The 21,229-nt window shown below is 43.6% G+C and overlaps 3 protein-coding genes across 14 annotated transcripts in view; all 3 read left to right on the top strand.

The window, feature by feature from the left end:
- CAMTA1 (calmodulin binding transcription activator 1) overlaps positions 1-6,163 on the top strand; it is a 974,629-nt gene extending 968,466 nt beyond the window's left edge. For 6 of the 8 annotated variants that reach the window (XM_030942616.1, XM_030942612.1, XM_030942614.1 and 3 more), the window contains one exon: positions 2,914-6,156. In XM_030942616.1, the coding sequence (XP_030798476.1) occupies positions 2,914-2,946 (33 nt within the window). In that variant the 3' untranslated portion in view covers positions 2,947-6,156. Of the gene's footprint in view, positions 1-2,913 lie in introns of all 8 variants that reach the window. The other 2 variants (XM_030942611.1, XM_030942613.1) reach the window with 1 other exon arrangement.
- A 1,570-nt stretch (positions 6,164-7,733) lies between these two features.
- On the top strand, positions 7,734-17,944 carry VAMP3 (vesicle associated membrane protein 3). The gene is made up of 5 exons (XM_030942774.1): positions 7,734-7,872; positions 9,963-10,032; positions 13,657-13,815; positions 14,624-14,675; positions 16,109-17,944. Coding segments are annotated over exons 1-5 (303 nt in total). The 5' UTR covers positions 7,734-7,870; the 3' UTR covers positions 16,129-17,944.
- A 3,047-nt stretch (positions 17,945-20,991) lies between these two features.
- The window catches only part of PER3 (period circadian regulator 3), a 62,443-nt gene continuing 62,205 nt past the window's right edge, over positions 20,992-21,229 (top strand). For 4 of the 5 annotated variants that reach the window (XM_030912759.1, XM_030912758.1, XM_030912757.1 and 1 more), the window contains exon 1: positions 21,029-21,085. The gene's annotated coding sequence lies outside the window, so the exon portion shown is untranslated. Of the gene's footprint in view, positions 21,086-21,229 lie in introns of all 5 variants that reach the window. The other variant, XM_030912760.1, reaches the window with a different exon arrangement.

Below are 21,229 nucleotides of genomic sequence, written 5' to 3'. Positions count from 1 at the left end.
ACCTTATGAAAACAACTTTTTAATTAGTTCCGAAAGAAACTGAAAAAACTGCAAAAACAAATGTGACCTAAAACGGTTAAAAGAAAAATGGTTTAGGGTATGCCTGCCCTGGCCAGCCGATTATGGACTCTTCGGTATGAAACCACATAAAACATTTCTGGTTTATAATTCACTCCCCTTTTTATTTCATCTCAATGATGAACTTCATATTTCTAGAGCATCCCTGTTCATTCTAGAAAAATTGTGGATGTATAGCATCTTTGTGTTTATGCTATCAGATTTTGAGTTCAGAATTCCTCAAATTCTAGACATCTCATCAGTGATGGAGTCACTGTCGCATATTTGTGAATGAGTTCTGTGCTAGTGCAGAAAGAAAATGTAGCATTTGAAGGAGCATGCACAGGCTGCGAAAACTCAGCAGATAGGTCTGCACAAGTACCGATATTGCATGTCCAGAAGCAAAGTTGGCATCAGTGCATGCCTTGCATTTCCAGCCAAAGGGATGTTAGTATAGATACTGCATGTTTAAAAATTGAACAGACTGTAGCATGTTTCAATTTTTAAAAAGCCATTTATTTATCAAGTATGCATGTCCAAAATTAGGGACCTCTAGTGATGTACAATTCTATACTGTAATATGACCCAGATTAATCCATGATATATTTAATTAAAAAATTTAAAACTTAGTGATATTTGGATCTACTCTTGAACATAGCAATGTATTCTAACTGTGCCTGTTAACAAGAAAAGATTCAGCAGTTTCAGAGATAGACTGTCTGTCACTGTCAATTTGTAGACATCACGCTAGGACCAAGCTAGCGCTTGGTATATGTAGTAAGTAAATCAGACAAATAAGCAAGTTTTCAAATATTATAATTCTTTTTAGTATCACTGATAGCATCATAAGGCTTTTCTTCTAAAAGAGAGCATCTTCTCTGTGAAGAGATTATATCAACTTTGCAGAATACTCAGAAATGATTCTGCTGGGAAGTGGTAAATATAAATGTTTTCTTAAATTGCTGTTATAGCATATGTGCCATTCCAGACTCTCAACCTATACAGTATAGCAATAACTGATTACTGGTTTTTTCACAATATTTTCTTTCTGCCTATTATCAAGTTTTACTTGAGGCCGGGCCTGGTGGCTCATGCCTGTAATTCAAGCACTTTGGGAGGCTGAGCTGGGCAGATCATTTGAACTCAGGAGTTCCAGACCAGCGTGGCCAACATGGCAGAACGTCATCTCTACTAAAAATACAAAAATTAGCTGAGCGTGGTGGTGCATGCCTGTAATCCCAGCTACTCGGGAGGCTGAGGCAGGAGAATCACTTGAACCCAGGAAACAGAAGTTGCAGTGAGCCGAGATCGCACCACTGCACTCCAGCCTGGGCAACAGAGTTAGACCCCGTCTCAAAAAAAAAAAAAAAAAAAAGTTTTACTTTACTGATATAACTTAAGATAATGAGAGACGCTTAGGGAATCAGAAAAATATATTTGAGATTATGGCCCTCTGTATAGCACCACGACAAATCCACCTTTTCCTGGTCATGCTGTTGCAGAAGAGTATGGGTGTCCTAAGAAACTGTTGCTCCTATTTGGCTAAAATTAGCCTCTCACACCCATTTTTGGGAAACAAATGTTGTTATATGGTATGCAGTACCACAAACTGTGACTTACACCACATGCATTGCCTTCCATTTGATCATCCTGCTATTAAGGCAGGTTTGTAATTGTGAGTATAGAGAAATACTCTTACAGCGGACAGCTGCTTCCCCAGCACCCCATCTGCATCAGGTGGCCATATCCAAAAAAACTGAGACTGATTTTTATATTAAAAATTACAGATCGGCAGTGATAATTAATAAGTAATTTGCTGATGTGAACTTTCCATGACTCAGTCTATAACAACGTTACTTAAATTTGTTTACTACAGTATGTTTGATGAATAGAACAAAGTACCTTATCAGTATCGCACCCTATGGCTGTCCATCTGGGATCACTGGGAAGAGGAACCTGAATGTCTTTTTAAGTTATAATGTGGAATGGGAGGAAAGTAAGGAATTATAAAAATCAAAGCCTCCACAAAACCTGTGTGAAGGAGTAGAGTTGTACAGATGTATGATTAGGTTCAAGAAAGCTAACAATCTTGAGTCTATGAACAAAGCAATAGTAACTTAATCCTTAGATATATTAAAAGCTAAATAGGCTGGGCACGGTGGCTCACGCCTGTAATCCCAGCACTTTGGGAGGCCGAGGTGGGCGGATCACAAGGTCAGGAGATTGAGACCATCCTGGCGAACATGATGAAACCCCATCTCTACCAAAAAATACAGAAAATTAGCCGGGCATGGTGGCGGGCGCCTGTAGTCCCAGCTACTCGAGAGGCTGAGGCAGGAGAATGACATGAACCTGGGAGGCGGAGGTTGCAGTGAGCCGAGATGGCGCCACTGCACTCCAGCCTGGGCGACAGGGCAAGACTGTCTCAAAAAAAAAAAAAAAAAAGCGAAATAAATGCATGTACAGTTTCCCCAATTTACATCACGTGGAGTGATAGGACATTAATGGTGGTCCACCAGACTAAAAAGAAAGTTATTTGAATAAATTTTTATTAAGATAAACATGTGATTGTCACACTTGATTTAATACATTAGACTTTGATTTTGCTGTATTCTTAGAGCACTTGATGTAGAGCAAAGCTTTAGAAAGATTTTTTTTCACCTTAAGAAGGGTCACATCTTTTCTTTGAATATTTTCTCCAACAATTTCACAGGAGTTTCTTTTGCCATCAATCCTCAAAAAGGGTTTTAGTCTTGGCTCTTCAGCTCAGAGGGTGTGGTAATATACCCTTTTCTTTATTTGGTCGCAATTCACTATGGAGTTATCGCCTGCTGTTCTGTTTTGTTTCTCTTCCAGAGTGAAAGAATTGAAAAAGGCCAAGGAACTTGAAGACATACAGCAGCATCCCTTAGCAATGTGACATTGCTTTTCAGACTGTTTTCATTTCTGTTTTTAGCAGAGACATGCAACAACACACACGCACACACACACACGTACACACACACACACAAAATCCCTCTGCAGTTTTGGGGAGATCAGCTGCAGGATTTTAACAGGAATGTTTTGGTCATTGCATTTGCACTTTCATGGACAACTTTTAATTTGATCAGCAAGACATCTTGGAACTCAATCTTCTGTTGGATCGTGGGAAATCAAGACACCAGGAGGACCTGAAAGAGGCTTCCCCTTCTCAGGAAGAAGCCATTTCCTTCTCATATAGGGCTGTATTCAAACATCGTGTGGAACTGTACAAATATTTATACCAAAAATATAGATAAGAAAAGGTGGAGCTATACTAGCAACAAAAAAGAATGCTGTTCCTGCACCTGCCGGTTATTTCCAAGAAGCTGAATCTTTGGGATTGATTCTCAGTGGAGGGCTTAGATCATACAAAAATCTTTATTGGGTCCGTGTGTTCTCATTTCCTTCACTGTTGATTTTTGTTTGTTTGTTTGTTTGTTTTAATCTCTACAGCACACTTAATGCAACTTTTGAAATCTGCAGGTTTTTAATGTCTTGTGGAAATTTGCAGAGGGGCAGGTGTGTGGTAAACGGGTAATGCATGGGAAATAATGAGAAGCAGCTCACAGAGTTTAAATTATTTTCTTGTCCCCACCACCTTCCAAGAACCTGCGAGGGTAGTAATCATCTTGTCCCCTTTTTCATGTTCAGCACTTTAATTTTTTTGCCTTACTTTCATGTGCAATGAGAATTACTTAAGAATTGGTAAAGCATGTAGCCTTTTTTAGTAACCTTGGAAGCTGTAGTAATTCTAAGGAATCACGAATCTTGCCTGGACATTTGCCACCTAAACGATCAGCGTGGTGCTGCGTTCTGGCCAGTAAATTCCATGTTTTTGGCTATATCTCATCCAAACTGAGCAGTTTCTGTGTATATATAGAAGGTAGAAATGAAAAGTGAGAAAATATTTGAAAGGGATTATATTAATTGCTAAATATTTTATTCACAAAGGTCAATAACATGGCAAGATAAAATTATTTGTATAGTTGTGTCTGAATGAGCGAGAAAAATGTGGATGTACTGTTTGTATATATTGTATATATTAAAACAAAGAGATATGTGCATGAAATCAAGAAAAAAGAAATGAACAAAAGCAAAGCATTAGTGGCTATGGTCTGTAAAATGAAACAAAAAAACTTTATTTCACTATAAGAGTACTTTATTTTAAATGTTCTTTAGAAGAACATTTTGCTAAAGCATGACTACACTGCAAAAAAAAAAAAAAAAAAAAAAGAGCTACTGTATTTAGACTTAGGAAAAAAGGCAGAGTAACATTACTTAAAAAAAAGGATATGTTTACATTTAATTTTGGCTACCAGGTGTTTAGTTTACTTTATTTAAATTTTTTTTTGCCAATGGTGCCAAGTAATGTGAATGCTAATACTGCTTAAGAAAATTAAGTTACTTTTGCAAAACAGATAATCATAAGATGAATCAGTATGTAGCTTAACACCATCCACTCACTCCAACAAAGAACACTTAGAATGATTTAAAAACCTGACAAAAGAAATAGTATGAAAAGTAGAAAAATGTCACGTTTCCATATCTCCTGCTGGAAATCAGAAAATGTAATAAAATTGCACACACAAAAAAATAACTAAAAAGGAAAAAGATGCAGACTGGTCTTTTAGAGATGGCATGGTATATTACTATTTCCACATAATGAGGAGCCAAAGAAATCTGATGCTTTTAACAATTAAACTACTAATGTTAAATTGAGAGGATAAAGTTTGCATTTGCTGATGCCAGTTTAAAATTCCCAGGTTACGTTTGAGGATCAGTTGGTGTAAAGCTGAGATGTTTTTTCTTGGTTCTGGCTGCCGACTGTGAGTTAAAACTCAAGGCTTGTTGTGAAGCCTAAAAATATTCACAAATAAGCTTTTAAACTGGTGTCTTTGGAAGGAAGGTAGATACAAAAAGATTGTGGTAAAAACTGGGGTCAGTGCTCTTGGTGCCTTTTCTATAATTGTACTTGTTTTTTAATTACTTCCTTTCACTGCCAACCTCGAATTACTGTACAGTATATGTCTTTCTGCTTGTGATCAGCTTTGACAACAGTGACAGCCCCACAACTAGTAGCCACCTGTACATTTGTAAACTGACCTGACTCAATTTTGTTTTTAAATGTGTGGGTTATGTTGCAGCTGTTGCAGTCCCCCAGATACCTATTATTTTACACAGTTTGGCCTATAGGAGGACACTGAGTAATTTACAAACACAACTGCATTCATAAACGAGAATAGAACGTGAAAGCCAGCTCTTTCAGAATATCCTCTAGTAATACCGAATTTAGATATCTTTATTCCGTGTATTATGGTACAAATAACTGATCTTTGACCAGAGTAATGACCTCAGTGGATTTGCTTTAACCCTCACGTTTTCTTTTTTTTAATGTTTCACATGTTACATTATTAGCTGAATACGTTAGAAAATGACAGATGATAGAGATTTCCATAGAATTAAGAGGGTTCTCATGGAGGGGATAGGAAGTAGGTTTGAAGCCTACCGGTGTAACCTACCAGTACAACTGTGAATCCTAGGTGAGGCAAAAAGGCACTTCCACTGAAACGAAGCATTTCTGACCGCTTTTTCTTGGTTATGAATCTTAATTTCGAATATAAGATGATAGGTAAGCGCAGCTTTCTTGGATAATCTGAATTCCCAAGTGCCAGGAGTAGGATTTCATTATAAAATTAATAGCTAATCTTATTCTATCTCCTGAAGATTTAATTGCTATTCTTGTTACCCATTCGAAATCAGCTGTACTGTGTGAACGAAATAAAGACAATAACACGAACCCCTCTCTGGCTGCACGGTCGCTTATGGCAGTTCCACACAGTAGTTGGCGCCCAATGGGGGGTCCCTGAGACTTGCATGTAAAACTAGTCTAGATGTCTTCTTTTTTGTAAGTTTTATTTTTGTAATTGTGCATGTAAAGCATCATTGAATCAATGGATCTGTTGAAGAACTCAGCTGCTGGAAACCATGCAAAATGTTTTGAATTGCCCTTAAAATATGGAAAATGTTTTCTGAATGCTTTATATTCTTTCTGCTGTAAATTAAAAATGAAGAAAATTTCCCCATACTACGTGTGTGTTTTGCTTTAATGTGACTGGGTAGTGAAATCTAAGGTGATGGACACATGTTTCAAAACATATGTAATAATGTCAAGTATTTCCTTCTGATCCAGATGTAACGTTTTGACATTGAATGTTACATTGTTTCAGCTAGGTCCATGAAAGAAAAAATGTCTTCCAGCCACCATTCAGAGAGCTTTTCGCCTATCTTTCCAGGCGCCGCTCAACCTATCAATCATTTGTGTAAGGCAGTGCAGTTATTTGAAAGATAAAGACACTAATTTAATTCACCTTTTCAGTTACAATCCTCTGAAGTCTTCTAAAAGGCATTTTCCAGCAGATGACGAACGTCCTCCTTTCTGAATATTGTGTCATCGCTGCTCCATTCCCTTTCACTGCAGAGCCTCTCCTTATCTCCCTAGTGCTCCCTATTCCATCTAATCCATCTGGCCGCTACTGCCAGAGAAATTGTGCAGCACGGATCTCACAAGTCCGTGAGTCAATGGTTTCCAGGGCCCACTACAATTAAATGACATTTTTCTTGTTTACCCTCTTTATTCAGTCGTCTTTTCACTTGTACTCAACCTGCACCCTGTAGGTGGTCTGTGCACACTGCGTCCATTTTCACTGCTGTCTTTGTTCATGGTGTTTGTCCAACCCTTACTTGGAAAGTTCTTTTCTGCTAGTACCCAGCTCAAATCCCACCGCCTTTGTGACAGTCTCGTTTATTCGAATATATACTAACGTTTCCCTTTTCGAAGTATTCTATTTAGAGTTGGAAAAAACAGCATAGTATTTAAGTACTGTATATTTCACTTCTCATTTAAGAGACCCACCAATGACCAAACACCTATAGTGTTTTATTTTTTGATGTAGGTAACTGTGTTGGTAGGAATATTTCAGTGACAAATATATACAAGGTAACTCACTGCGTTCAGATTTGTGCTTCCCTCCCTTCGACCAAAACCTGAGGACCTATTCTGTGCTAGGGCCTGAAAATACAGAAATGAAGGAACTACAGTCTTGATGCCAAGGCTCGCGTAAGCAGATTTTAATATGATCTGCAGGGACAAATATTTGTGTTACCGAGGAAAACATGAGGATGCGGGAACCTAACCCAACCCCATGTGACAAATAGCTGAAATGGACTTCCTATTTCAACTACTTTCTCAGAGAAACATGGTGTCCTCAGGATCACTAGGTTAATCTGGAACATTCAGCAGAAGCCAATCATCTGTCTCTAATACTGTTAGAGAGAAATGGTCCCGAGCCCAGAATAACATGAGTTGCGCCCACCCTCACTTATCCACACAGTCCCCAGCCAGTGCCTAATGCACGACGTTTGCAGACCACGTCCCCAAGCGCCAGCGCGGGCGGCGGTGCGGAAAGGAAGCTGTATTGACCTGCACTCTGCGTTTCAGAGCCCGGACCGCCCTGGGACCCCTGTGGCCCTCAAGTTCCCAAGTGACCTAGTCCGGGGAGGGGACATTTCGCTCTGACCCCGCCCTGGACGCGCCCGCCACGACGCCCCCGCCCACGACGCCCCGCCCACTTCCGGCGCGCCCCCTCTGCGCCCCGCCCACTCCCGCCGGCCTTGCCTAGTGACGTCTTTGCCCGGAGCCGCGCCGTTCCGCCCATCTCCTTGGCCTCCGGTCCCTACTTTGCTGCTCTGCTGACCCTCGCTCGCCGCCGCCGCCGCCGCCTCAGCTGCCAAAATGTGAGTGATGCTACGCGACGCGGGCGGCTTCGGGCCCCGCAGGCGGCAGCTCGCGCTGGGATCGCCGTACTGCCCAGTTGCCGCCGGCTGCCGCTCGGACGCAGGCCGGGGCTGCGCGGGGATCCCGAGGCCTGGGGGTGGGCGGTGGCCCTTGGGGCGCGGGCTGCCGACGGGCCGGGCGGGTTCCGCTGCCATCGGGCTGACGCGGAAGGGACGAGGGCGGGGCGGCGAGGCGCTTCCCGGAGGAAGTGAGTTGCGCGCCCGCACCCCGCTCCTCGCCCCTTCCCCTTCTAGTCCCCGAGGTCCCGGAGAGGAACGGGGACCACTGCCCTGGTTCGGGAGGGCCCGCTCTCGGCCCAGTTCTGCGCTGGGCCACGGAAGTTGCGAAGGAAAGGACCTCGGCCCTGTGCTGACCCCCTGTGGGCCGAAGAGCTCCTTGCCTGGCTAGGGGCATCTGCACTGGAAAGATCACTTAACCGTGGGCCTTCGCTCTCTTAAGCGAAAGCGCTCTTGTGGCCCTTGCAAACCGGTGCTTCCAGTGGTAACACTCAGAGAATGCTAATGATTAAGAATCACAAGGACCCTCTCTTCCACCTCCATTCTGTTCATTGCTCACCGTCGGAGGAAGCCCCGGGTTTCTTCCAGGAGTTGGGGACCCCCCCTCGAATGTTCCTGCTGAGGCTGCTGTGTCAATAGATCACAGTGGTTAAGATCTGGATCCCAGGTACACAGGACCTGATCTAAAAACAAACTGTACGGCAGCCAGCTGTGTTGACTTTTTAAACCTCACTTTACTCATCTGTAAAATGGGAGTAATATTCCCCTCAGAGAGTTATGAGGGTTAAAGGAGAAAATGCATGGAAAGAGTCTAGCACCACGGCATGGTCCTTACTTATCTACCAGACACTAAACTCTGTGAGGACGGCGATGAGATCTGTTGTAGCCCTGGTCATTGACACATGACAGATGTAAAGTGACTGTTCAAACAGTCCATCAGACTGTTGTATACTAAGGTACATGCTAGGTGCTATCTAGGATACAGAGAAGAGAGTAAGAAGACCCAGGAACCTGTAATCTATTCGAGGAGGCAGGACTTTATACCTGAAAAACCAAAGTGATACTTTCCAAGTAATGGAGCCAATAATGACTTCAGAGTCAGAGTGGTTAAGAAGGATCTGCATGGGGAGAAATAAAGCCTTTGATGAAGATTTTAAAACATGAGTACCTTCCAGGGGCGGGCGCGCTGGCTCATGCCTGTAATCCCAGCACTTTGGGAGGCCGAGGCGGACGGATCATCTGAGGTCAAGAGTTCAAGACCAGCTTGACCAACATGGTGAAACCCCGTCTCTACTAAAAATACAAAATTAGCCGGGCGTGGTGGCGCATGCCTGTAATCCCAGCTACTTGGGAGACTGAGGCAAGAGAATTGCTTGAACCCAGGAAGCGGAGGTTGCAGTGAGCTGAGATCATGCCATTGCACTCCAGCCTGGGCAACAGGAGGGAAACTCCGTCTCTCAAAAGAGGAAAAAAAAAAAAAAAAAAGAGTACCTTCCTAAAAGAGGAAGCATTGCTTCAACACACCTTTCCACTCACACCAACCGCTCCCTGCATCCCAGTGTTCCTGACTCTGTTTCTGTAAATTAATCTATTTTTCCATATTGGAAAAAGGGCATTCTATAACTGTTTATAACTATGAAAACAGTTCCTGCCACAATGAAAAGATCAGGAGAGGACTGAGTACGTTCAAGCAGATGTGTGCCTTAGAACCAGTTTCAAAAAAGGACAGTAGAGTTTACCTGTCGTGGGATCAGATACTTCAGGGATACAAAGTAGGTCCTATTAAACCTTCACGTTTGTCCCTTTAGTAGGTGGGAAATTATAGAGAAATTATAGAGTCTTGGAAATTATAGAGAAATTAGAAGAAAAGTAATTAAAACTTTTATTCATTGCTTCAGGAAGAATCTCTTTTTCTGCTTTAGTTCTAATGTAAGAAATTGTTAACAGTGAGAGTCCCAGAGTAACATGTTTATACTTAAGAAAATGTATTTGGAATCGTAATTTACTCATGCTCCTGCCTTTACATGTTCCAGGTCTACAGGTCCAACTGCTGCCGCTGGCAGTAATCGAAGACTTCAGCAGACACAAAATCAAGTAGATGAGGTATTGCTCTGAAATGTTGGAAATATGAATTTTAAACAAGTATGAGCACTCTGGAAATCTGTTTGGAAAAAGTATCATGAAAGTGTGAATGTAAAGCAAATTTTGACTATATCATAATTGTAACAGAACTTTGCTCCCTGCTGTGCTGGAAGATCTAAGCAAAAGTCAGACTTTCTAGGTTTCATGCTTGTTTTCCTGTGGTAGAATCACATACCTGCTCATAACATTTAGCTCAGGAAAAATAAAAAATCATCTGCTTAAAGCATGAATGCCACTCCCTGAGTATATTCCCCAAGAACCACTTTATAAAATAGGATAATACAATGTTAGGATTAGGTCTTTAGATTGCTCAAGCCAAGACCAGTTCTGATCAGATTTTTTATCAAAATGCTTTGTCCACTTACTAGTTATCCAGCCTAAGCAAGCCTCTCTGTAGAATTCAGCTCTAATGGCTATCCATTGACTCACACAAAGTAGATACTGTCAAACTCCATTAGCCCAGCAAATCTCTATTTGTAGAATTCTTGAGCTAGAGGACCTTCATCTTTTGTTCTGCGCTGTATGTGGAGAACCACAGCAAAAGATTGAGAAATTCAGACTAGTATTTCCACATTCCTAAAAGCTGTCACTGTCCAACAGATATGTTTCGGTCTTTCTGCATTTAGCTGCCCTAAAAAACGGTTAAAGTTATGTTAGATACTGTTGTGAAATAATATAGTAATGTTTTGATCTGATGGCTTTGTTCATGAACTTCTAAAAATTTTAGATTTTCCCAGTAAGAAACCCATTGTAATTCTGTCCTGCCTGAAACTTCTTTTTACTTACAAAATCAAATTGGAATTTTTTTTAACCAAAGGAATTTTAAGGAGAGTTGTTTTTTATTGAGGTGAAATTACCATAACATACAACTAAACACTTTAAAGTGTATATAATTGAGTGTTATTTAGTATATTCGTAATATTTTGCAACGGTTACCTCTTTCCATTTTCAAAACTTTTTCATCACCCCAGAACACTTCATACCCATTTAGTAATCATTCACTATTTCCCCTTCCTCCCATTCCCTTGTTACCTCTAATCAGCTCTCTCTTTCTGTGGATTTGCCTGTTCTGGATATGTCATAGAAAAAGAATCATGCAGTATGTGGCCTTTTGCGTCTGCCTTCTTTCACTTAGCACAAAGTTTTTCGCATTCATTTAAGTTGTAACGTGTTATACCATGTTCCTTTTTATGGTTGAGTAATATTCCATTCTATACGTATACACAATTTGTTCAGCCATTCATTTGTTAATGAGTCTTTGAGTTGTTTCCATCTTTCAACAATTATGAATAATGCTGTTATAAACATTCACAGGAAAGATTTTGTTGATCTTGAATATATACCTAGGAGTAGCATTGCTAGGTCATAGTAACTGTATGTTTAATTTTACGAGGAACTGCCAAATTGTTTTCTACAATAGCCGCACCATTTTATTTTCCCACCAGCAAGAGTCCAAGAGTTCCTGTTTCTCCACATCCTTGCCAACACTTGTTTTCCATTTTGATTATAACCATCCTACTGAGCTCTTTGGGTTTTCATTTGCCTTTCTCTAATGATTAGTGATGTTAAGCATCTTTTCATGTGCTTATTGGCCATTTGTGTGTCTTTAAAGAAATGTCTGTTCAGGCTTTGCCCATTTTTTAATTGGGTTGTTTTTGAGTTTTGAGTTTTTTATGTATTCTGGATATTAAATCTTCCTTTATGAGACATGTGATTTGCAAATACTTTCTCCCATTCTGTGGCTTGTCTTTTACGTTCTTCATAATGTTCTTTTTAAATTTTTATCTTATTTTTTTTTCGAGACAAGAGTCTTGCTCTGTCACCCAGGCTGGAGTGCAGTGGTGCAGTCTCAGCTCAGTGCAGCCTCCAAGCCCCAGGTTCAAGTGATTCTCCTGCCTCAGCCCCCAGAGTAGCTGGAATTACAGGCGCCCACCACCTTGCCCAGCTAATTTTTTGTATTTTTAGTAGAGACAGTGGTTCACCATGTTGGTCAGGCTGGTCTCGAACTCCTGACCTCAGGTGATCCACCTGCTTGGGGCTCCCAAAGTGCTGGGAATATAGGCATGAGCCACTGCACCTGGCCCGATAATGTTCTTTGATGCACAAAAGTTTTTAATTTTTATGAAGTCCAATGTATCTGTTTTTCCTTTTGTTGTTCCTGATTTCGGTATCAAATCTAAGCATCCACAGTCAAATTCAAAGTAATGAAGATTTACGCTTATGTTTTCTTCTGAGAGTTTTATGGCTTTAGCTCTTAAACACTTAGATTATTGATCCCTTTTGAGTTACTTTTTGTATATAGGGTGAGGTAGGGATTCAACTTCATTCTTTTGCATGTTGGCTCTTCAGTTGGCCCAGCACTGTTTATTGAAAAAACTGTTGGATGGCCTTGGCACTCTTGTCAAAAATTAATTGGCCATAAATGCTTAGGTTGATTTCTAGACTCTCAGTTCTATTCTATCAGTCTATATGTTTGTCCTTATGCCAGTATCACACTGTTTTGATTACTGTAGCTTTGTATTAAGTTTTGAAATTGTGAAGTGACTTTGGGGAGTACTGCCCCCTTAGCAATATTAAGTCTTCCAGTGTGTGAACATAGGATGTTTTCCCATTTAATGATGTCTCTTAGCAGTTTCTCTTAGCAATGTTTTCTAGTTTTCATTGTCCAAGTCGTTCACCTTTTGGTTAAATTTATTCCTAGGTATTTTATTCTGTTGGATGCTATTGTAAACACAATTGTTTCCTTAATTTCCACTTCAGATTATTTGTTGCTGGTGTATAGAAACACAACTGATTTCTATGTGTTGTTGTACCCTGCAACTTTGCTGAATTTGTTAGCTCTAGCAGTTTGTTGTGGATTCTTTGGTATTTTTTATATAGAGAGAATCATCTGCAAATACAGATAGGTTTATTCTTTTTTTTCCAATTTGGATGCCTTTTCTTTCTCTTGACTAATTGCTGTGTTCAGAACTTCCAGTACAGTATTGAGTGGCAGTGTGAAATGAGCATCCTTGTCTCGTTCCTGATCTTAGGGGGAGGTCTTTCACCATTGAGCATGATATTAGTTGTGGATTTTCCCATAAATGCCCTTTATCATATTAAAGAAATTCCCTTCTGTCCTTAATATGCTGATTGTTTTGATGATGAAAGAGTGAGCTCATTTTTTTTAAAGCGAAAGTTTGGCTCAAAGTAACAAAGTGCTGACCTGAAAGAACAATGTGCCTCTATTTTTTTTGAGGCGGAGTCTCACTCTGTCACCCAGGTCGAAGTGCAATGGCACAATCTCACCCACTGCAACCTCCGCCCTCTGGGTTCAAGTGAGTCTCCTGCCTCAGCCTCCTGAATATTTGGGATTACAAGCAACCAGCACCACGCCCGGCTAATTTTCTTATACTCTTAGTACTGAGACAGGGTTTCGCCGTGTTGGCCAGGTTGGTCTCGAACTCCTGACCACAGGTGATCCACCCACCTCGGCCTCCCAAAGTGCTGGGATTACAGGCGTGAGCCGCCACACCTGGCCCTATTCCTCCATTCTTTATGCATTACTTGTGATCACACTCACTTGTTGTGATCACACTCATCTAGGTGGTGGACATAATGCGAGTTAATGTGGACAAGGTTCTGGAAAGAGACCAGAAGCTCTCTGAGTTAGACGACCGTGCAGATGCACTGCAGGCAGGCGCTTCTCAATTTGAAACGAGCGCAGCCAAGTTGAAGAGGAAGTATTGGTGGAAGAATTGCAAGGTAATTATCTTTTAACTCACCTTTACATTTAAGCCCCCTTCTCCATTCTCAGATAATTAACAGGCTACAGATAATGGACTTTCATGACTCTGGGAGGTGGGTTTGACTTCCTCCACATGGAAATGTGGGTCCACTGTGAATCTGAAACACTGACTGCATACCCTTTCCTAGCCTCACACTAGGAATCCTTTATGTGTTGTGGCTGATGTTCAGAAGATGCACGTAGAACAAGAATATCCAAAATCACTCACAGTCATCAGCCCCTCCCAACCCTCTACCCCAGCAGGGCCCCAAACACATAGGAGAGGGCTGGAATTGGTTAGTTTTCGTGTAGTTCTGTGAATGGTTCCAAGGTCAAGGCAAAGAAATGCTAGAAAGCCACAGTGTGCGCAACAGAAGAGTAGAAAGCAGCCCTCCCAGCAGCACGAGCCAAAGCAGATTTTATATAGTCAGCGAGTCAGCATGCTGCGACCAGATCCAGATGTATCCTGTCCTCTGCCTTGTTTACAAGTGACACTTTGAGACACGGGGCAACCTGAGCAGCCTTTCCATATGTGGAAAACTTGTAGACACAAACAAATGCCTAGCTAGAGGCCACACATCATTTGAACATCTTTTAAAAAGCAGGGAAGTTACCTTCAGGCCCTAATTGAGAACATTTAATTTAGGCTTTAGAAATTATGAATTCTTCCAGACTGTATGCACCTGAATTTCCCTTTCAGTGACTAGACGAATATTATATGATACTCTTCAACAAGCACATTATGTCTGCATTTGAAATGTGATATGGATATGTGTTTTGTTACAGATGTGGGCAATCGGGATTACTGTTCTGGTTATCTTCATCATCATCATCATCGGTGAGTTACCCTTCTCTAAACTGATTGGAAAAGTCTTCTCCATGTGTTCACAGACCATTGATTTTGTGTACAAGAACTCAGATTAAAATTTCCCTCCGAAATGTTAGTTTTGGCTAGGCGTGGTGACCCTTACCTGTAATCCCAAAGCTTTGGGAGTCCAGGAGTTTGAGACCAGCCTGGGCAACATAGTATCTCTACAAACAATTGTTAATAATTAACCAGGCATGGTAGTGTACACCTGTAAGTCCCAGCTACTCAGGAGGCTGAGACAGGAGGATAGTTTGAGCCCAGGAATTCGAGGCTGCAGTGAGCCATGATCATGCCACTGCACTCTAGTCTAGGTGACACAGTGAGACCTCTTCTCAAAAAAAATAAAAGAAAGGTTCATTTATTCCAAGGTTTTCAGTTTTCTTTAATAAATGTTTTAGGTATTTGAGTTTTGTTTAAGTCTTAATATTTGATATAAACATTAATCCTTTGAAGTTAGGGAAAATTTATTCATTTCCACTTCTTTTCTCTGAATATATTTTTATCATATATTTAATTTTATGTAATGTAGTGGTTAAAAGCATGGAGTAACTGTGATCCATCCTGGTTCCACCACCATCCAGCTGTATGGCCGTGGACAAACAATTTAATATCTCTGGGTTTCAGTTTCCTCATTGGTAAAATGGGGAAAATAATAGTACCTGCTTGTTTGCTTGTTAAAGGACAGATCTGGTAAATATATAAAAATTGCCTGGGCGTAGTGGCTTACACCTGTAATCCCAGCACTTTGGGAGGCCAAAGCGTGCAGATCATGAGGTCAGGAGATTGAACCATCCTGGCTAACGTGGTGAAACCCCGTCTGTACTAAAAATACAAAAAATTAGCCAGGTATGGTGGCAGGCGCCTGTAGTCCCAGCTACTCGGGAGGCTGAGGCAGGAGAATGGCGTGAACTCGGGAGGTGGAGCTTGCAGTGAGCCGAGATTGTGCCACTACACTCCAGCCTGGGCAACAGAGCAAGACTCTGTGTCAAAAAAAATAAATAAATAAAATAAATAAAAATTGCTTACGTTGGTGCCTAGCATATAAAAAAAATAGCTATATAAATAATATATATGTATACACACACACACTATTATTATATAATATTCAAACAACTCATTGCCATCTGTAGCCCAGTATATGAGAACCGAAACATGACTTCTTTCATTGATAGATGGATGTTAGTGGATGTTTCCTTTTAGCGAGAAGGTACAATTACTTGGATCCTTTTGACTCTAGTCTCCTTCCTCTAGCCCTCTGTAGAATGGAGAGAAGCCAGTAGTAGGAAATCAGCCCAGTCTAATTTCTGATCACATTTAGACCGCATCATTGGATGTTGGCTTGGGATTCGCACTGAGAGACTAACCTGCTGTTTCCCCTGCCTTTTTGCGTCTCTCCTTCTTAGTGTGGGTTGTCTCTTCATGAAGAACCAGCGGAACTCAAAACTGCTGTTCAAGAAACCTCTTCAAGACTTTTGACATAGAGCCTGCTATATTATCAAGCTTACCTACTGTTATGTCTAAAATGTTATTTTTTGTGTTAAAGTTGAATTTCTAGGAAATGTCCCTTTGTTTTTTAATATGCACTCCAAATTAGAAGTAAGGCCAGCCCCGTCCACATTTTGCACAGTGTCTTTACAGATTTACGTATGGGCTGATGAAGAGGCCTTCTTAAGTTCCAGAGTGCTATAATCTAGATGTAATGTTGTCACTAATTAATTGCCATTGCTCCCAGTTAGTTACCCTTGTCATTTGGCATTATTTTCAGAACCACATTTTAAAACTTTGGGTAATCAGACTTCCAACTTGTGCCTTCCAGAAAAAAACACTACTGCCTAACACAAATCTGTGATAACAACAGGCTGTGCCTTATTTTGATAATTTTCTGATTCCCTAGAAGAGAACCCTCTACTTTTTGTAAGCACTACTGACTCTCGCTATATTTAAGATAAGATGCTGGTGAAGAGCTTTAACTCTTGCATTAGATTTGAAGATGTTTACATTGTTGTTGTTAAGTATCACTTGCTAAAAATGTTGTTTAATCAGAAATAACCTCCTTTAAAAAAATTTTATAGAACTATGGCTATGACCAAAGCTTCTATTTTGCCAAAAAGTTAAATGCCGATAAAATGGCCTTAAGTGTATTCCTGATAGTTAAATTCAGAAACCTGCCAAATGGAACTCAAGGTGCCCCTTCAGAATTAAAATCATTACCTTGTGTATGAAATTTCTACATCTTAACAGGCGTTTCTTCCTTTTGAAAGGCTGTAGACAGTGTGGCTCCCCTTCTGATTCAGTATTCTGCCTGGGGGTTAGAGAAGGTTTGAGGTAGACTCTGACCGTCTCATTCCTATAGACAGAAGAGTTTTACCCAGCAGTTGGCAGATTATCAGCTGTGGACTCCAACATGTTTCTGATAATTATGCAAGCAACAATTCTGTAGCCTCAAGTAAGACCACCTGTGAACTTGATCATTATCTGGCCCAAATATGAAGATAAACAATAACTTTTTGGAGTTTGTTTCCTATTTGTAGTCACATCTGCTTCCTAAATCAGTTTTGTAAATTATGCCTGCAATTAGGCATTGGTCAGGGGTGAGCGACTCTTTTCACAGAGAGTAGCCAACCAGAGACCTTTGCTTTGATATCATCAACTGCAGAGAATGCTGTTGATGGGAATGCTGGAAGTAGCTGTTGTCATCAAAGAAACTTTGTCATTGGAGAAACTTTTCTTGTATACATAAGACTCAACATCAGGATACACAGCTTAAAGATGGAAATTCAGATATGAAAGAAAACAGGCAAGGAGGCACTGAGGGAGAAAGACACAGACTTTATTGCTCTGTGGCTTATTGTTACTGGAATATTCTAAAACTCTTGTTCACATGCTATTAGAACTTATAAAGCAGCAACAGCTGAGACGCACCAGGACACAACTTCCATTTCTTTAACATCTGTTCCCTTAACATCGCTGAAATGATTTACTTTTGAAGACATGCCTTGCAGTGTGGCTAGCTGTGAGAAGAATGCAGCTGGCAGTGTTAGGACACTAGCCCACCCTCAGCGCAGGATCTCTGGCCAGGTGTGACTCTGAAACCTTGGTGCTCGCCCCTTGGCCACAGAGCTCAGACCCATGTAACCCACTGGCTCCTGCATTAACCCAGAAATACCTCGCTTGTATCTGTGCACTTAGCTGGGAACTTACCCACTGTAGTGACCTAAATAAAGTGTTTATAAACATGATTGTGGCACCTGTGTTTCTTGTAGAGGAATAGCTGCGCCTGATCCAAGTCCTGAAACTGCCATTCCTTGCTGCTCTCCATACCTGCCCTTAGAAGCTCTGAAACTGTCTCTCCCCTTTTCTCACCAGCCCCTCTCTAGGTACTCTACTTTTTAGTACCCAGCATTTCCCCATACCCCAGTGAAGAGAAGCAAACCACTCCCCTTGTGAGAAGTGCTTTTTAGTATAGATGAGGAAACTGGCTTTTACACAATTACCAAAATTCAGGATTTGGCTTTGGAGTTCCCTAAATAGATGGTCTTTAAAAAGGGATATGCAAGCTGACCGTGTATGTGGTAGACTAGATGGCTGCTGACATGGACCCTGGGATAGGTCTGGATGGGTGAGGGACATCCCCAGACACATGGCGCTGTTTTGTTCATGTAGATATTTTCCCCATGAATGTATTTCCATTCTTTCTCTAGAACCCCTAGGAAACAATATAATATGGGTGGAAGAGGACTTTTGCTTATGTTTACAATAGGAAAATCCAAGTCCCTTTCCCGAATTACAGGTCCCACCATGGTCTGGTTCTTTCTTTTCTTTCTTTCTTTTTTTTTTGAGACGGAGTCTCGCTCTGTCGCCCGGGCTGGAGTGCAGTGGCCGGATCTCAGCTCACCGCAAGCTCCGCCTCCCGGGTTTACGCCATTCTCCTGCCTCAGCCTCCCGAGTAGCTGGGACTACAGGCGCCCGCCACCTCGCCCGGCTAGTTTTTTGGATGGTCTCGATCTGCTGACCTCGTGATCCGCCCGTCTCGCCTCCCAAAGTGCTGGGATTACAGGCTTGAGCCACCGCGCCCGGCCCCAACATGGTCTGGTTCTAACTTTCCGACCTCATCTCACACGACTCTCCAGCTCTCTCTTCTCCAAGCAAAGTACTTCGCCAAAGTATAGCTAGCTGTTGACACTGGAGAGACTTGTGCCCTTGAGACTTTCAACATCAGGGTGTGGCTTGAAGGCCAGAGTTAAGCTATGCATGAAAACAGGCAAGAAAGCCCTGAGGGAGAAAGAGACCTGATAGTTTGTTTCGGTTTCTCATCAGCAAACTTACTTCTTTCCAAAGGTCTTTTGCAGGTACTTTCAGCTGTGCAGGGTCTACTTCCCCACCCGCGGCAGGCGCCTCTCATCTCAGGTTGAAATCCGCCTTCCCAGAGGCCTGCCTCGCTGATCTCGGGAGGCTCTGGCCTCCCCCATCCACCTCTCTCCCAGTTGCTCTTCCTTCCAGTAGCTTGTTTTCTACACATCCCTTTAAGTTTTATGAACTTATTTATGGGGTGGTTTGTCTTTCTCAATAAAACGTCAACTCCGTGGGTGGCAGGGACTTTGGTCCACTCTTCTGTCCCCTGGGATTCCAAGCGTCCCTACCCAGATCTGCACGCAATAAATGCTGAACGAATGCAGTCTGACAAAACCCACCTTCGGAGGAGAGCAGGTCAACCTAGAGTACCGCTCGGAAGGATAAGGTGGTTTATTCAACACCTCACATGAACACTCACTCACTTCACTTTTCCCCGCTTCCTTTGCATACAATTTCATTCATCCAACAAATACTGAATATTTTTTCTGTACCAGGCAGCAGAGAGGGGCGGCACTCTGCACTGTACCTTTCATTTCTGACGTGTTGAGCTACAATCTAAACTGAGCTTTCAGACTTTTTTTTTCAAAGGGCTTTACACCTTCCTTTTCTGAAAGAGTGTCTTTTACATTTGTCTTCCTCCAGTTGCCAAATGAATCTAATTTTAGCAAGTCCAGGGAAGTGTTTTAAGTTCCAGCGTCAAAATTCTGTTTCTGGACCGGTGCGGTGGCTCACGCCAGTAATTCCAACATTTTGGGAGACCGAGGCCAGTAGATCACTGGAGCTCAGGCGTTTGAAACCAGTCCTGGCCAACACAGGCCAGCGTTACCAAAAACACAAAAATTAGTCAGGTGTGGTGGCCGCACCTGTAGTTCCAGCTACTCGGGAGGCTGAAGCAGGAGACTGGCTTGAGCTCAGAAGACGGAGGTTACAGTGAGGCGAGATCGCGCCACTGCACTATAGCCTGGGCGACAGAGCAAAACCCTGTCTAAAAAAAAAAATCTGTTTCTAAAAACCGGGTGGGCTTTTACCAGGGCTGCTTTACGGCCTGGTTCCTCCAAGTCCACCCCACTCACCTAAAGAGTTAGCGAAGGATGGGGGCGGTTGGGGTGGGCTCTGTAGGTCACGGGCGGTGAAAACCGTGGGAACCCGGGAAGACGCCCAAAGCACGACGAGGTCCGCTGCCAGCAGCCCGCCCCACCCTGGGCTACTTCCCACACCCGCTCGGAGAGGGGGAGCCACCTACAAACTCCAGGACCCGACCCCACAGAACTGGCCCGGGCCGCCCCTGCCCGCCCCCAGTCCCCGCCTCTCCCTTCCCCTTCTGCCTGCCCTCGACACCCTCGCACCCACCCCCTGCTCCCGCCCCCCACGTCTCTCGGCTCCCCCGCTCCCATCTGCCCCCAGTCCCCGCCTCTCGCCCCCATCCGTCCCCCTTTCCAGCCTCCCCCTGACCCCACTCAAGCAACCCCCGCCCCCGCCTCCGCCTCTCACTCCCCTCTACTTCCCCGGCTGCCTCTCACGTGGAGGTTGGGCCGGACCCGCCCCGCCCCACAGAGCCCGGGTCCCGCCCCCGCGTGGCTGGCAGCTTCCTGGCCCTATCATTTCTGCGCTTGCTTCAGCGGCTGCGCCCCGGCGCCGTGCCAGGGGGCCGGACGCTCCAGTCGCGCGGCACAGGCCTGAGGCCTCTCAGGGCCACCCCGCCCCCTGCCCGCTCGCCGGCCTGCCGGGATTGGCCGACGCCGGCCTCCGCCCGAGCCCGCGCGTTATGTAACGCGCCCCGGGGGCCCCCGCCCCCTCGCCCTGGCTTATATAACCTGGGCGCCCAGGCTCGCGCCCCGCCCCAGGGCCAATGGAGGCCCGCGGAGTCGGCCCCGACAGCCAATCGCGCGGCTCGGGGGCGGGGCCGGTCACGCGGCGGCGGGGGGCGCGGCGCCGGCTGCTGCCCGGCACGCGGCGGGCCTCGAGACTGCGCGCGGGCGGCCCAGAGGGCGAGCTGCCGCGCGCGGGGCCGAGGGTGGGAGCAGCCGGTGAGTGCGCGGCCGGGCGGGAGTTCTCGGCACCCGCCCGTGGCAGAGGGGCCAAGCGAGTGCGGCCCTCAGTACTGGGGGCTCCCGGAGCGTGGCGCTTCCGAGCCGCTCGCCTCCACAGGCCCCAGCCCTCGGCTTGAGGGA

Source organism: Rhinopithecus roxellana, chromosome 12 (genome assembly GCF_007565055.1).
Source record: "Rhinopithecus roxellana isolate Shanxi Qingling chromosome 12, ASM756505v1, whole genome shotgun sequence".
Classification (NCBI taxonomy): Eukaryota; Metazoa; Chordata; class Mammalia; order Primates; family Cercopithecidae; genus Rhinopithecus; species Rhinopithecus roxellana.
This window is presented reverse-complemented; position numbering and strand designations above follow the sequence as displayed.

Coding starts and splice junctions, on each gene's coding strand:
- VAMP3 (XM_030942774.1), top strand. Junction 10,033..13,656: donor CACAAAATCAAGTAGATGAG/GTATTGCTCTGA, acceptor ACACTCATCTAG/GTGGTGGACATAATGCGAGT. Junction 13,816..14,623: donor ATTGGTGGAAGAATTGCAAG/GTAATTATCTTT, acceptor GTTTTGTTACAG/ATGTGGGCAATCGGGATTAC.